Source organism: Castor canadensis, chromosome 10, assembly GCF_047511655.1.
Source record: "Castor canadensis chromosome 10, mCasCan1.hap1v2, whole genome shotgun sequence".
Taxonomy (NCBI): Eukaryota; Metazoa; Chordata; class Mammalia; order Rodentia; family Castoridae; genus Castor; species Castor canadensis.
This window is the reverse complement of record NC_133395.1, coordinates 62,069,686-62,087,122: the sequence shown is the minus strand read 5'-3', so window position 1 is coordinate 62,087,122 and position 17,437 is coordinate 62,069,686. Positions and strand designations below refer to the sequence as shown.

General features: G+C 34.9%; 1 protein-coding gene across 2 annotated transcripts in view; it reads right to left on the bottom strand.

Moving 5' to 3' along the window:
- The window catches only part of Fndc3a (fibronectin type III domain containing 3A), a 146,689-nt gene that overhangs the window by 87,903 nt on the left and 41,349 nt on the right, over window positions 1-17,437 (bottom strand). For both annotated transcript variants that reach the window (XM_020170863.2, XM_074043403.1), the window contains exon 3: window positions 6,854-6,929. In XM_020170863.2, the coding sequence (XP_020026452.1) occupies window positions 6,854-6,929 (76 nt within the window). The remainder of the gene's footprint in view (window positions 1-6,853; window positions 6,930-17,437) is intronic.

Genomic DNA, 17,437 nt, shown 5'->3' with positions numbered 1-17,437 from the left:
AACAATCTCTATTAATAATTTCTATGACAAAATTATGTTCTAAGACTTATATATACATTTATTCTATTTACATAAACAAGCATGAGAATATGAAAATAATGACCAAATTGCTTAATATAACCTGATTAGCACAACAATAAACAGAAAAATTCTGAATGCAAACCCAAGCAGCATGTGCTTAACTATGGCTCTATTAGGTTAATAAAATTAAACAATTTTACTAATTAATTTTTTGCTTTATAGATATATAATTTTTTTTTTCTGTACTGGGGTTTGAACTCAGGACTTCACACTTGCCAGGCAGGAGCTCTACCACTTGACCCATGCCTCTAACCCTTTTTTGCTCTAGTTATTTTGAAGATACGGGTTTTGCTTTTTGCCTAGACCATGATTCTCCTATTTCGGGCTTTCTGTCATAGTTGGGATGACAGGTACGTGTCACCAGGCCCAGCTTTTTTCTCTTGAAATGGGGGTTTTGAAAATGTTTTAGTTTAGACTGGCCTGGAATGACAATCTTCCTGGCCTCAACTTCCTAAGCAGCTAGGATTACAGGTGTGAGCCACTGGTGCCCATCTTAAAATATAATCTGAAGGGGCCAGATCATATAAAAGCCATTCAGGCATAGTTTATTTGTATGTTATTTTTATAATCTTCTCTCTTGCATGTAGTAAAATGGAATTACACCAAAGTACAAGTGTCATAACAATGCAAACCCACTAGAAATTTAATTGATAAATTCTTATTCTTTAATCCCATTTATAAATTATGAGGTGCCATGGAAAACAAGCTATATTTGCCTCTGTGTAAGGAGAGTTTTTAGCTAAAATTATTTGTCTACATAGACTGCGTTTGATTGACACATATAAATGCACAAAAAATGCTAAATTCTTTTCTTCCTCATTCAACTGAAACATTTATTGAGCATTCTTTATGTGCTGGGCTTGTGAAAGGCACAAGGGCTACAAATACTTGTAAAACTTAGTATGTGGACTCAATTATTTCTTTATGTTTATTTAGGACTAAGAAAGGAGAGAAACTGAAACAAGAGCTTCACAGAACAGATGATATCTAAAGGAGGTACCAATTTATCACCAGAAGAGCCGGCTCTAAAATAGGGATCTTAAGAGTTCACACATATTCTCCATGAAATATGGATCTATGTTCTTTCCAGTAACCCAGATTTAGAAACCCGGCCCAGTTCCCTATTCTGGTTACTGTTTCAGAAAATTAAACTAAGGGCAGTCTTCAGCACATGTTGCAAAGATCTATTAATACAAAACCTAAAAGCTCCTCATTTAGTTAATGTTTACATTCCTATGTACAAGTTATCAAACAAAAATGACTTAATTTTTACAGTATCTCTCCTCAGAAAAGACAATCTGCTGACATGCTTATCTATTGTACCACAAAAATAACATCAGCAAGTTGTTAATTTCAAAATATCTTTCAACAGAAAAAAAACTGAGACAGATTCTAGATAGTACTCTCATTTCAAAAGTAATGATGCATCTGTGCTGAAGTCAATGACTAACAGCTAAAGATGGCAAAAAAAAAAAAAAAAAAAAAGTATGGGTTGAAACCAGGCAGTATAAATAAACCTAATAAATGAGCAGAAGAGCAAACTGGGAAGTGGTCAACTGGGGACTGCACTTTTAGATATGTAAGAGTGGAATAAGGTCAAGAGCAAAAAGAGGATACACATCAGATCGTGGAGAGTATTAGAAAGATTAGTATGAGGCAATAAAGAACAATCAAATCAAATAAACAAAGGATATATTTTTACTTCTTTTCATTATAGATATGAAACATATTTTTGAAAACAAATACTGAAAAGTCCTTGCTTCTGGCTCATAGTAATTTATTTCCTTTTACTTTCCTTTTTTTTGGGGGGGCGGGGAGGGGAGGAAAGAACAGACAGAAGCCCAGCTATGCATTTAAAAGAATATTTGTTATAATTTGTTGAACATCTCTAGATGTCTGTAGAATGAAGATTTCTGGGCCAACAGGTACCAAATGTCAACAAAACATGAAGATGTCACTGATCTTTCCAAACCGTAAACTGAACACTAACTCCCCTGTATACACTCCCCTTCAATAGTTCTTCCTCACCCTCACAATAAAGTGAAAGTTCTCAATATGCTGCTCAAGCCATTTCATCTCTAGTCACACCTGCTTTTCATGAGCTTTTTAATGCATCCAATCTCTATGGTTATTCAAATAATTCAAGTCATTCTTTCCTTCTGCTGCTTTTGAATACTGTTAGTTTTGTCTAAAATGCCTTGAGGCTTGTTGGTCATCTTGCCAGCTGCTATTTTCCTTAAAGACAACTTACGCATCACTTTCTCCTGGAAGAATTTTCTTCCTAACATACCACTCTATTAGAGTACCCTTCCTTTTATGTTCTTAGAACAACCTATGAACATCTCTCTTCAGACTGTTAATTTTCATTGTCAGTTTTCCCTAGTACACCCTGGTTGTTTTGTTTGTTTTGCCATCCTTGGGATGGAGCCCAGGGCCTTCTGCATGGTAGGCTGTACCACCAAGCCGCATCCCCAGCCCTGTACTTGTTCTTGAATGGCAGGAATGTATCTTGGTTTTCTTTGAATACTCACCAACTAGCACAGTACATCTCAGGAGACACTTAAATTCACAGAAAAAGTGATTAGCAATTTGTCTCTCTAGGAAGTATGCTATAGGAAAAAAAAAAGTATTATACTAAGCTCTGCCCACAAGGAGCTGTAACTCACAAATTCTGAGCCTAAAATAAAAGATGATAAAAAGTTCTCTAGGTTTTGTTTCCATGAATTCTCAACAGTTAATAAAAGTACTTCAAAAAGAATGATTTCTAATTCTCTAATTCAAGTGCTTATGAACTTCTACTGCATTTATTTTAATTCTTTAAGTTTTTCTATACAGATTTTCTATTATAATTATAGCGGCTCTCAGAGAACAGCTTTTCTAACTTGATGACCTTAGGGCAATAAGGATCTATTCACTGTCATGATTTTCCTCCTTTGAAACTTTCTTTCTTCTTGTTATCTGTGAATTCACTTCTGTTCCTAACTCTCACTTTCCACTGAGCGATAAAGGAGCTTACTGCATGACAGAAACTAGTGATGGCAAAGGGAGGAGATGAACTACAGCAGTCATTAGACATTTCCTGGCTCGCTATTACTCCCTTCCACCTATATTCCATCTTGCAGTTGTGGAGAGATGTAAACAAAGGGAGGAGAACCTTTTTACTTTCTATCTGGTTCCCTTTAGCCTTTCCTGTGTTTTAAAAAATTCTACCCAGTAATTTATTTTTTGTGTTTATTTACATTTATTAATTTCTACATGTGGCTAATGATATTTATTTTCCATTTAACAATTCCTTTTTTATTATATTATTGTTGCACAATAATTTATAATGTGCCTGCAGGACTAACAGTATCCTAATTAGTACTAATAGTACTCTAGAAATCAGAGCATAGTTTTGCTATATAACAGATTGTAAGAATGGAAAATTTGTTTTTAAATTACTGGACAGATGAAGAAATGGGCAAATGAACTGAACATAGCTTTTTGAAAGGAAGAAGTACAAATGGCCAAAAACAACATGAAGAAATGTTCATGTTGTAGCATGAACACTGTAGCATTTACAAACATGCTTACAATATATCTTAGTTGAATTCACCTCCTCCATCATTTTCCTTTATCTCCCCACTCCCATTCTTAAAATAGTTTCAACAGGTCTCATTTTTCCATTTTCATACATGAGTATGTAGTATTTCCACTACATTCATCCTCTTTCCTTATATCCTCCCTCTCCCACTGATACCATCCCCTAGACATGACCTGTTTTACCTTCCTGTTCTCCATTTTTGAAAAAGACATTTTTGTTTGTTTAAGGTGTCTATTCAGAGTTTCATTATGACATTTCCATGTATATATGTATTACATGCCAAATTGGTTCATCCCCTCCATTTTTCTCCTTTCTTCCTTAGTCCTCTTCTTATGGTGATTTCAACAGGTTTAAAAATCCTGTATTCATTCTTGTATAGCAAGTGCATCACCCATATTTACCTTCTTTACTTCTTTGTTTTGCCTTCCCCCACCCTTTAATACCTTCTCCTCAGAGTGGCTGTTTTTCATCCTTGTCTTTCATTGTTAAGTGTCTGTTTGTTGTTTAGTAGGATTTTTGCCTTGATATTATACCTGTACATGCATTGTGCTTAAGTCAATGTAACCCCCCTCCACTGTACTTACTCTCCTTTCCCTCCTATCCTGAATTATTTAACAGTTTTCAGTGTGTTTCCTTGGGTATTGTTCCTACACAGATATATTTCATTATCTGTTATCTTTCTTTCTTTCTTTTCCTCCTCCCTTTGTCTCCTTTACCAGTCCCACGTTTGGATACATGCTCTGTATAGATTCAGATTATATACATAAAATATTGCTTGTATTTGTATTGGGTCTACATTCCATATATGAGAGAAAATACGGCTTTTGGCTTTCTGAACTTGGCAAACTTCACTGAAGATGATGTTCTCCAGTATAACCCATTTATCAGTATTGGGGCATCTTTGCTTTTTCCATAGCTTAACTATTGTGAATATTCTGCAATAAACATGAGAGTGCAGGTGTCTTTATTGCAGCCTGACTTATATTCCTTCAGGTATATCCCTAGGAGTGGTACTGCTGATCACATGGCAGTTCTGTTTCTAGTTTTTTGAGGAGCCTCCATACTGTTTTCTATAGTGGTTGTACCAATTTACATTCCCACCAGCAGTGTATTAGGGTTCCTTTTTCCCCACATTCTTGCCAACATTTGTTGTTGATTGTGTTCTTGATGGTAGCTATTCTAACAGGAGTGAGGTGGAATCTTAGTGTGGTTTTGATCTGCATTTCCTTTATGGCTAGGGATGTGAGCATTTTTTCATGTTTTTTTTGCCCATTTGGACTTCTTCCTTTGAAAAAGCTCTGTTCAGTTCATTTGTCCATTTCTTCATCTGCTCAGTAATTTAAAAACAAATTTTCCATTCTTACAATCTGTTATAGAGAAAGTACTCTCTGATTTCCAGAATATTACTAGTACTAGTTAGGATACTGTTAGTCCTGCAGGCACAGTATAAATTAGATAGGCCCTTTAATCTTGAATGAAGGGGTGATTGCACACACAGAATCAATTTAATGGCTTATGAGGAGGGGATTTATAGATTACAGTTACAAACTAAACTTTGAAATATAAGCTATTTATAATTCAGGGTTTTGTTATCCAACTGGGATTAGCAGTTTTTAAATTTTTAAGTTTCAATAAAACAGTAACGAGTATTTTCACTTGAAAATGTGTTTAAAAAGATCAATGCTATATTGATTTAAATGTTTCCATTATAAACAATGTTTACTGAAAATAATTCAAAAACAACAAACCTAAGATGTGTGCTATGTTAGAGAATTGGGTTTTATGAGGCAGATAATAAAAAAATATTAATTATTTTCATGAAAACCTAATTGACAAAGTAAAGACAGGAAAAGTTTATTGTATTGCTTATAAATTGTACTGCCTGATTTCTTCCCATTTGTTAATTATTTTAACTGTCACACAAATTATTTTAATTAGAGAAATTTCTAATTCTAAGATATATAAGGTTTTTTAAATGGCAGGCTAAAAGTTTCAATTTTAATTGTTGAGCTAATTTTCTGGAAAGAGGTCAAAGTGTTAGATTAAATGGATTAGATAGTTTTGGTAAAGTGAGAGGAGAAGGGAGTACCATAAAGCCTGGTTTGCTTGAGACAGTCTTGGTTAATATTAGTCAGGGAGTAATTACAAAGATTTTTTCACTCTCAAAAGTATACCAGCTTGAACTGTTACTCACTGCTGGTGGGGATGTAAATTAGTCCAGCCTCTATGGAAATCAGGATGGAGGTTCCTCATAGCAAGGCTGGCTCATTTGGATGGACAGAAGGGAAAATCTGTTCCATGTCTCTTTCCTTTTGGTAGCAATCTTTGGCATTCCTTGGCTTGAGGATGTCAACAAACCAGAGATCTGCATCTTTACGTGACATACTTCCTGTGTGTGTGTGTGTGTGTGTGTGTGTGTGTGTGTGTGTGTGTATGGCCTAAAATTTCCATTTTTACAAGGATACCAGTCACACTGGATTAGGGGACCACTTTAGCCAGTGACTTCTATTACTCTCATGCTCACATGCTGAAAATGATTCTCATCAACTGAGGTCAATTTTGTCCCCCAGGGGACTTGGTGAAACTACAGACATTTTATTTATTTATTTCTTGTCATAAATGGGGTAAGAAGTGGCTAATGGGTAGAGATTCTGCTAAACATGCAACAGGACTGCCTAAATGTACTAAGGAGATGTTCAGTAAAGGAAGACAACAAAACTGTTAAAGGTAAGAGCTAAGATGAATCTTAAAGTACTGAAGCATTTGGATAGGCTGGAATGATGATGATGTGGGGATGAATATTAGGTAAGAAAATAGTACTGAGAACATATGACAGGTTGCGAGATAGTGAATAAGCCCACTTTAAGAAGACTGAAGGGAAACAATGTTAGAGGGAAAAGTGGGAACAAGACTAGAAGGGTGAAATGATCTTTTTGAAATACTAAATAAAAGAACCATTGAAGATTTTCAGCAGAGAAGTAACATAAACAATCAAATAGTATAGTAAGATTAGTCAAGAAACCAGGACAAAGAGACTACTGCAACACTTAAGTGATAACAATATTCAGGTTTGTGCTTTTACATGGTAATAGTGAAAAAGAAAAGAAGCAGTTGTAGGCATATACACTATCAAGTATCATAAAGTTTTGATTTTCTTGGTCACAAGTGTCAATAAATTGCAATCCTTACCTGTAATGCACTGAAACTGCCCATCTTCTCTTCTAATTGTAAATGCTTCTCCAGGGTTAACTTGTACCAGAATAACCTTAAAATGTGGGAAAGAAGTATTAGTCAAAAGAATACAAGAGCAAATCACCATTTAAAAATACTAAGTACTGGTAATAAGAGAGAAGATGTGAACTATTTAACCTTATGAAACTGGGAAGGAAAATGGAGATTACACATTTATAAAACCAACTTTTCTGGAGGTCAAACTTAGGCCGGAAATAAAGAGAATAGAAAAAAAGATGGTGGCAAATTTCTATTGGAAAGTCAATAAACTTCACTCTGTAACAAAGACAGAGTCAAGTCCCAGAATATTTGGATCATCTATGGGAATTCACCTATGGGAAAATACTAAGTATTTTGCTTCTCTAAAAGTATTTACAAATTGATAGGTAGAGTTTGAGTTGAGCATAATTATATAGTCTAAGTTGTAAGTAAGAATGTATTAAATGAATCCCATCATTTAAAGTAGTTTTTATTATAAAGGCAAAATGTATACTAATTTTATGACATTTGAAAAAACAAGAAAACCAGAAAACAGGGAAAATAAAGTCTAAAGTCTTTCTATCCTAAGATAAATGTTATCAATGTTCTGATAAATTTCTTGGTCTTGTCATCTACACAGGATTTCCATCTAATTCTAGATATATTTAATTCTCTACCTAATTTTTAGTTTAATATTATAAAAAGACACGTTACATTACTCAAAATATTCAATCAAATGACTGTACTCAAATTACTTAAATATTCCTTTAGTGTAAGGAATTTAGGTGGTTTTCAGGTTTTATATTATAGAAAATGCTACAGTGAGCATTTTGGTATACAGTTTTCCCTTGTCTATAATTAATATTGTTAATTCCCAGAAAAGGAATTCTGGTGCCTGTTGCTAATTTGCCTTTTAAAAGGGCTTCACTACTTTACCGTCCCTCTCATAGTCTAAAAGAACACCCTTTAACTGCATTCTGTGTAATCCTGAAAATCATAGTTTTAAATTCTTTGTTGCCTTAACAGATGAAAATAGAACATTATTACTGTTTTTTTTTGGTCTTTTCTTTTTTGGTGCTGGGATCGAACCCAGGCCTCAAGCATGCTAGGCAAGCACTGTACCACCAAGCTACATCTCAGCCCTGCATTATCACTGTTTTAACTTGCACTTTTTTTTGTGCTGGAGATTAAACCCAGGAGTTCACACATGATAGGTAACCTCTTAATCACTGAGCTAAATTTGTACTTCTTTATTATTTTTGTATTTTATGCTAGCTCTTTTTTAAATTGTCTTATTATGTTACCTTACCATTTATTTTCTCGACTTAGAAAGTTCTCTTAGGAATTTGTATGAATGATTTGCATGTTAATAACAGCACTGCATTATGCTGCAAATATTTTCTCATTGCTTCCTCTTTTTACTTTATTTTCCTATAACCAATGTTATTCATTTTTCTTTATACCTTCTATTGTTTCTATATTTATCTGTAGCTTTGATGTCTTAGTGATAGCACAGACTAATAGATATGGCTATCAAGCACTTGAAACGTGGTTTGTGCGTATTGAAATGTGCTGTAATATACACCAATAAAAATGAGTGGAGTAAAAAGAGTGAAAGAACAATTTGAATAAGGGAAATAGTATGATAAAGCTAATGCTTAACTTCAGAAGTACAATGGAGATAAGACTACAAAGAAAGGCAGACACTGGATCATGAAGATCCTTCAATCTCAGTCTCCTAAGGAGTTCAATCAGATAAACTTTAGGCAAGGTTACCCTCCAAATTTCCTCTTTACCCAACTTTTTATTTTGAACAATTTTAAGCCTACAGAAAAAAGTACAAGAATAATTCAATGAACACCTTTATCTATTCAAATGCTGGTGGACATTTGGGCTACATCTACCTTTTGGCTATTGGGACTGGTGTTACTGTAAACATGAGTATGTACAAGTACTTGACTACATACACCATTTTGTGTATATATTGCTAGATCATATGGTAACATTATGTTTAACTTTTTGAGGAACCAGCCAATTTTGCTACTGTGGTTGAACCAATGATGTATGAGTGTTCCAATTTCTCTACAATCTTGCTAATGCCTTTACATTTTTATTACAGCCATTCTAGCAGTCACAAAGTCTTATTTCATGGTTTTGTTCTGACTTTCCCTAATGAATAATGATGTTTGAGCATCTTTTCATGAGTTTGTAGGCCATGTACATCTTATTTGGAGGAATTTTTTTTTCAAATTGTCTGCCCAATTTTAATTGGATTGTCTTTTCTCTCTCTCTTTTGACTTGTAAAATTCCTTTATATATTAGTATATATAGGGTCTCTAGTATATAGACCTTTAGTATATATAGGGTCTGGGAATATTTTCTCTCATTCTGTAGATTGTTTTTTCTTCCTTGATAATGTTCTTTGATACAAAAGAGTAGATCTTGATGAAGTTCTAATATTTTTCTTTTGTCTCTTACACTTTTGGTATGATATCCAAGAATCTGCTCCCAAATCCAAGGTCATGAAAATTGACCCCATGTTTTCTTATTAAAGTTTTCAAACTTTAGCTTTTATATTTAGATTGCTGATCCATTTCAGTTAATAATTATATCTGGCATGAAGTAAGGGTTCAACTTAATGCATGTATATATCCGGTTGCACCAGCAGCATTTGTTGAAAAGGCTATATACTTTCCCATTGAATCATCTAGCCACAGTATGTACCTATCAGTTTGTGAGTACTTTCTTACTTTCTGTGATGACAAATTGTTCTGGGCTCATTTTGTACTTTACCTTGGTTCCCTTTAAGGGAATAGCATTTATAAGTCAAGAGCTGGGACCTAGGTGTGAATTTCAATTTTAAAAAGTCAATTCTCACTGTGTCCTTACATAGGATTTTCCTTTATGTCCGCCCATCCTTGGTGTCCCGCTATAGTTTTAAAAATAATAGAGCAATAATCTTAAAAATAAAGCCATTAATCAGGAGATTGTAATAATACTCTGGTATGTAATAAATAAAATATTGCTTTGACAAAAAAAGTAAAGGGAACACCGCATGTGAGACACTCATGATGAATTCTGAAAAGTCACCAGATCCTTGCACTAGTGTGTTAGGGATGCTCTAACTAAATACTATAGATGAGGCAGCTTAAACAATTTATTTTTGTACAATTTTGTAGGCTAGAAATACAATATCAAGGGCTTGGCAGGTTTGGTTTCTTCTGAGCCCTCCATACTTGGCTTATAGATGGCTATCTTCTCACTGTGCCCTTACATGGGGTTATCCTCTGTGCCTCCACATCCTGGCAACCCCCCTAGGTGTCCAAATTCCCTCTTCTTATAAGAACACTGGTCAAACTGGATTAAGGAACACCTACATGACCTCATTTTACCATAATAATCTCTTTAAGGGCCCTATCTCCAAATACAGTCGTACTCTGAGGTATTCAGTATTGTGGCTTCAACATCTAAATTCAGGAGGCATATATTTGACTTCCTAATGCTTGTATTTAGGAAAACAAAATTTTACTAAAACTCCATTTTTCTTTTTTGTTTTGCAGAGAATAGAGAAAACTGCTTAATAGGAAGGTGTGGTAGTAAGCTAAAACAAAATGGAATAGAATAGCCACCAGATTTTCAATAAGCTGTTTTAATTCTTGAAAGCCAAGATATTATATAACATGGTGTAACTACTGTTTGTGAGTACTTTCTTACTTTCTGAGATGACAAATTATTCTGGGCTCACTTTGTACTTTTCCCTGGTTCCTTTTAGGGGAATATTATTTAAAAACCAAGACCTGGGATTAGGTGCAAATTTCATTTTTGAAAGGTCACTTCTCACTGCCCTTACAGAGGCACGTTGGTAAAGAACAAAAGTTTCATTATTAAAACATCCCTTAGTACCAGGCTCACACCTGTAATCCCAGCTACTTAGGATGCTGAGATCGGGAGCAACATGGTTCAAGGCCAGCCTGGCAAATAGTTTGCAACAAACCATCTCTAAAAATAACCAGAGCAAAATGGACCGGAGGTGTGGCTCAAATGTAAAGTGGCAGTTTTGCAAGTATGAAGTCCTAATTTCAAATCCTGGTTCCAGCAAAAAAAGAAAATCCATTAGTACCTAAATAAGTAGAAAACGAATCCATTAAAATGCTAGCACATATGTGAGTGACTTGTTTGGATGGGCAATATCCTAAAAATATCCCCACAGGGCTGATTGTAGTAGCACCCATCTGTAATCCCAGCTCCACAGGAGGCATAGGTAGGGGCATCATGATCTGAGGCTGGCCCCAGGCAAAAAGCCTGAGACACTACCTGAAAAATAATGAAAGCAAAAAAAGGCTTGGGGGCATTGTTCAAGTGGTAGAGCACCTTGCTAGCAAGTGTAAAGCCTTGAGATCAAGCTCTAGTACCGCTAAAAGAAAAAAGAAATGCAAAAAAGCAGGGTATAACACACTACAAGCTTGCAAAAAGGAGTTAAGAATAAAGAGAAATGAAAACTCAGGAAGGCCAAATAGAAGCTGAGAGGTTTATCTGGTGTAAGAGGGTGCTGATGACTTTGGTAGCTAAAAGCCTTGAGTTTCAGTAAGATAAGGAAGCTCCCTAAAAACTACACATCCAGTGAAAGAAGAAATTAGAACAGTTCTACCCTCAACATAAAGAGACAAGCTCCTATGCTTTTGCCTGGGGAAAAGTCTCTCTGAAAAATTCAAGACCACTAAATTACCTTCAAATTCATCTAGAGATTAAGTCTTTATTAGTCACATAACCTAAGAACCCCCAAGCTAAAAAACTAATCTACAAGTTAGTTTATGACTAATAAAACCTGAGTACCTGGCAAAAGCAAATGTACATATCTCTGAAGAGAAACAACCTTAAACCAGGCTGCTGAGAATTCCTGCAGAAAAAGTTCATGCAATGGTAACTATGCAGTCTTCAAAAATAAACCATAAGAAATTAGTCTACCAAATTAAAATAGGCAATATAAACAGGAGGATTTGACCCTTAAGAACCAAATAACAAAAGTTTTTAGATACAGTCAGTAAAATTAAAATCTTCAAATATTTAAAATTTTTAAATAATTATATTTATTAAAATAAATGTAAATTATGAGAAAATAAAAAGCAATAAAATATGGATTTAAGAACCAATTAGAAATGCCTGAAGTAAAAAAATGTGGTCACTGAAGTTAAATAAAAGAATGGACTAAATAATAATAAATCCTGGTAGAAAACAATGAACTAGAAAAACACATGTAAAAAAAGGGTCCTTAAATGCTACATAGGAAGCTAAAGAGATGTAAAATATAACAAGGAAGTAATGAGATACAGAGGACAGAATGACAAAGTTCAAAACACACTATAATAGGAGTTACAAAAGAAGAAAACAACAGGAGAAAGGCAACAGTTAAAGACATAACAGGTTAGAATTTCCCACAGTGATTAATGACATGAATTCTCAAAATTGACAAGCACAAGTCTCTAGATGAATCAAATCAAAATCCATTTTCAGGCATACTACAGTACAACTGTACAACACCAAAACTGTGAAAATCTTAAAAGTGTCTAGACAGAAAAATACCCATTACTTTAATAAAGGAATAAGAACTGTAACAGCAAATTTCTCTACTGAAGCAATAAAGATGGAAAATTAGTAGATTAAGGCTCCAACTCATTGAGAAAAGCTGGAGCTAATCCAAAGGAAACAAAAATAAGAGCAGAAATAATGAATCAGTGAACAGAGAAATGCTGGAGCATGACAAGATAGTTTAACAGTAATCAGAGTAATCAAAGATAACCAAAGAGGAAAAAAAGGCAGGCAGAAAAAAGTAGTTACCTTTTCTGTTTAAGGACTTTTTCCCCAAGAAGATTCTCAAAACTTCAAGAATTATAGGCAAGTAGACGGCTTTAAAATGCATCTGATAAATATCTCTCCATGCAAGTTTTATTTAGGGGAATATTTTAACTATGGTTCTTCTCCCAAGATCTTCACAAGACTGGGTCCTTCTTATCACTCTAGTATCTCAAGTAATATCTTCTCAGAAAGACCTTTCCTGACCACCAAAGTGTATAGCATATACATCCTTCAAGCTCTTTTTACCATACTAATACATTTTACTTTGTACCTAGTACTTGCCATAATCTGAAATTATTTTGGGCAATTATTTGGTGAGTTTTATATTGAGAAGTTTCCATACTATTAGAAAGAAAGTTCATTATGAACAAACACCTTGACTTCTTTATAAAATTCTACATACTAGAACACGCAGATGAATGTTGACTGGGACGTATGTGGAATGAATTCACTCATTCAACAACATTTACTCAAGCCTTACTACATGGGAGGCTCTGTTCTAGATAATGGGGACAGAGTACTAAACAAAACACACAACTGCCTGACCTCATGGTATAGGATTCAAGTTATGCCACTGAGTAATACCAACGAGATAATTATTTTTAAAAGAATAATTTGAAAATGTGTGGTTAGAAGAAATTAACACCTACAATGTATGTGTGGTCAAGAATGACTTCACTGCTGCCAACACTGCAGATCAAATGAGGGATACTTTGGAATAAAGGTTCTTAATGAAATTCTGAACCCACTCATATCTTTCTGGTAAATAATAAAAAGATTTTTGAGCAGTTCGAAAACCAGAGTTTGCGTATCTCCAAATTATCTGGGTTCTTATGCCATTTTACACTCATTTACCACAAGTGGAATACAATTTCATAATCTCTTACATCTTAAAGTATCATATAATTTTTTGGGGGGTTTGAACTCAGTACTTCACGCTTGCAAGGCAGACACTCTACCACCTGAGCCAGCTCTGTTTTGTGTTGGGTGTTTTCAAGATAGGGTCTTGAAAACTATTTGCCCAGGGCTGGCTTCAAACCACAGTCCTCCTGATCACTGCCTCCTGAGTAGCTAGGATTACAGGCATGAGCAACCGGTGTCCAGCGTATCCACCCCTTTTTGCTTTTTGAGCTTTTTGCTTAGGCTGGCCTCAGACAGCCATCCTCCTACATTTACCTCCCAAGTAGTTGGGATTATAGGCATATACTATCATGTCTGGCTTATTTGTTGAGATACAGTCTCACTTTTTACTGTGACTGGCCTTGAACTGCTATGTTCCCAATCTCTGCCTCCTGAGTACCTGGGATTACAGGTGTGTGAGCCACCACACCTGACTGTAATTTTTATGTATGTACAAACCAATATTACATTAAAATAATACAAAAAGGTATGATAATAAAAATGTCACTGACTAAAGCTATAAAATATGCCCAGTAATACATTAATGAAGATTACATACATTTAGAAAAATATAACTAAAGTCTTATGTTCCTTAACTTCCTTAATAAATAATAAAGATACCTAAAATGGCTTGTAGGAAACATGGAAGAGGACAGATAAAATTTAAAAGCATAAAATAAAATCATTTTTATTTTATTTCAGGGAAGAAAAAAAAAGTTTCAGCAAAAGCAGAATAAAAGAAAAAGACGATTCTGTAGCACTGGTACCAGACATTGGCAAATACCTTTAAATAAGCAGAGCATTTGCCTGGAGAAAGGCAGGCTAGCAAGACCCAAGATATCCTTTAGTCCAACCCAGATTTACTTTTTTAAAGTTAACTAAAAAATGAATATTGGTAACAAAACCATTCAACAAACTTTTCTTGTATAGTAAACACCTCTAATGCATCTCACTTAAAAACTAAATCTTTATTAGCCAGTGTGCAAAGTGAGGTAAAGTCTAAATGCATATTTATAAGGAAATACAGGGCTTGAGAATTGCCTTAGAATATGACTAATGAGTAAGAAACCAACACATTGTTATTTATGTTTTGCCTATTCAAATGACTAGAAGGCATATTCATTATTAATAACATCTGCATGTATTTTAAAGGAAACAAATAATGAATGAGTAATTTAAAAACAAACAGTCAGGTATAAATTACACCTTACTATCTAATTTCAACTTCTATTAATCATTGCTAAGCATAATTGTGCAAATATTCTTGTACATTCCAACAGTAATTTCTTGGTTCATACTTTAATTTTACTTAATTGTTGCCAGTGTAGGTTCTTTACAAGTAAAATGAGAATGAGAAAAATAACCACCTTTCATCTTCTATACAGCACCATTTAAACCTCTCAGATGGAAGGGAAGTTTCCTAGGTCATCCTAGGTCTTTTTCAAAACACTGAATACATATTTAGGTCCCTCTCTGGAGGGGGAAGAGCCTGGTTATTTCCCTCCCTACTCTGACTTTCAGGGAAACAACCAGCCTTTCTAAAGTAATTACTGGTAAGTTGCCAGATGGCAATGAGTAAGCCATGCTACTATTTATTCTCTAAAAAGTATCACTACTCCTGAAGGAGTCAGTAAACAACATATAAAGTTAGTACAGATATTTTAGAATCTTTATAGGGGAAAAAAAAAACCCAGAAAAAAATAAAGTAATTTGTTCTGTATGGCCAAAATTTAACTTTTGATTTTAAGTAGTAATTTTAAAGTTTGTTTCTAGAATACTCTAAACAACTGAAATTATTTGGAGAGACACCTAATCATAATATGTTAATGACACATTAACTCTTAAAAGTGCCATTTACGTTTCTGTAAAAAAAAAAAATCTATGAAACCAAATTGTTGGAAACAACCTTCATATGGCATTGATTATACAGAATAATTTAATTTCTTCAACCTCAAAGGACTCATAGTTTGCATTCTTCGCTGACATTAAGGTAGGTCTGAGGAAAATAAACAGTTTACATCCCTATTTCTGAAACTCAGTAGAGAGTTCAGCAGATATAGCAAGATAATCCAGGAACATATCTTCATGTTTGCAGTTCTTGCAGATGAATGACCTTGGCCACCATATTAGCTTGCTAGGATTGCCATAACAAAGGACAGAAATTTGTTTTCTCACATGTCTGGAGGCTACAAATCTAAGATCAAGGTGTTGGCAGAATTGTTTTTTCTGAGGCCTCTGGCTTGGAGAATGGAGTTTTCTCAGTGTGTCTTTACAGTCTTCCCACTGTGATGAATCTATCTCCACATACAGTTAGTCTGAAATATGAAGTGGGGAGGACTTCCAAATATGAATTGGAAGGAGGGAGTCACAATTCAGCTGGCAACAGCAATATGCATTACTGAAAGCACTCAAAATTTTGGAATGCCTAATCCTTTTACCCTTTCCAATCCAACTGCTTGCGTGCTTGATTTTATTTTTGCCATACTGGGGTTTGAACTCAGACCTCATGCTTGCTAGGCAGGCAGTCTATCATTTAACCACATCCCTAGGCCCTTTTGACTAGTTATTTTTCAGACAGGGTCTTTCATTTTTGCTCTGGCTGGCTTCAGCTGCAATCCTCCCACCTGTGCTTCCCATGTAGCTAAGATTACAGGCATGCCCCACGACCTTTGGTTTATTTGTTGAGACTGGGGTGGGGGGGTCTTACTAGGTTTTTGTGTAGCTGGCTTCAAACCATGATCCTTCCAATCTGTCTCCCAAGTAGCTGGGATTACAGAAGGCCAAATACTTCTTTATGCTTGCTGGTGGAGGTTGAGAACAATAATATAGAGGAAATCTTTTGAGCCTATATACTTGAATAATAGTTGATAACCTATCTTTACTAATGGTTAGCTAAACCAAACCATTCATTCTTCTCATTCCTGTCAGAAGGCCTTCAAATTAATTCAGTACTTAAAAGGTTGTCATGATGCTTAAGTGATTTAACATATGTCAAAAGCTTAGGACAATGACTGGCATGTAGTAAGCACTATCTATATACATGTTAGCTGTTAGTGTAAGCTCTACATGAGTAACTCTTAGCATCATTCTTTTTATTAGTGTAGATCTGTCATTTTAAGGACTTCCCCTAACCTAGCAGAATGGGCCAATTTTATACACAAGAGACTATACCCAAGAACAAAAAGTTTATGAGATTTCTCCTGTATCAGTCTAGGATCTACATGCCCTTTTTACTTTCCTCTACTGACCCCTTAGTCTTGCAGCTATCCTTAGTCTTAGTCTTAGTCTTCAATCTAGTGCTCAGCAGTCAGTAACATCACCTTCATTTCCTGCTCTGTGACTGTACCACTCTGACAATTCACTCAGTCTTGGTTTCTGCTAACATTTTCCTATGTTTAATAGGTGTCTCAACCTCTTGGACTGAGGACTACCTTGTGAATGAAGAATTTCTTCTTCAGGAAATCCTAGTCATCCTTCAATGCTGACACTCTGCACCAGAATCAGATTACCCCTTCTCTGAGGTCCCCAGTACCTGCACTCTTCCATTGTAACACTTAGCTCTACTCAGTTGCTTACATATTGTCATCATTTGTTTAGTTTTACAATTAGAGAGACTGGAACAGAAGTTGACAAAAAATGTTTGCTGAATTAACTACTGACCATCTTCACATGGCCTAAATCTTTTCCTCTGGCTTCAACACCAATGCTAACAGAACTATGATGATGGAAATATTCTTTATTTGTGCTGCCAAATATGATAGTCTCTAGCTACATGTGACTACTGAGCACTTAAATTGTGACTAGTAAAAA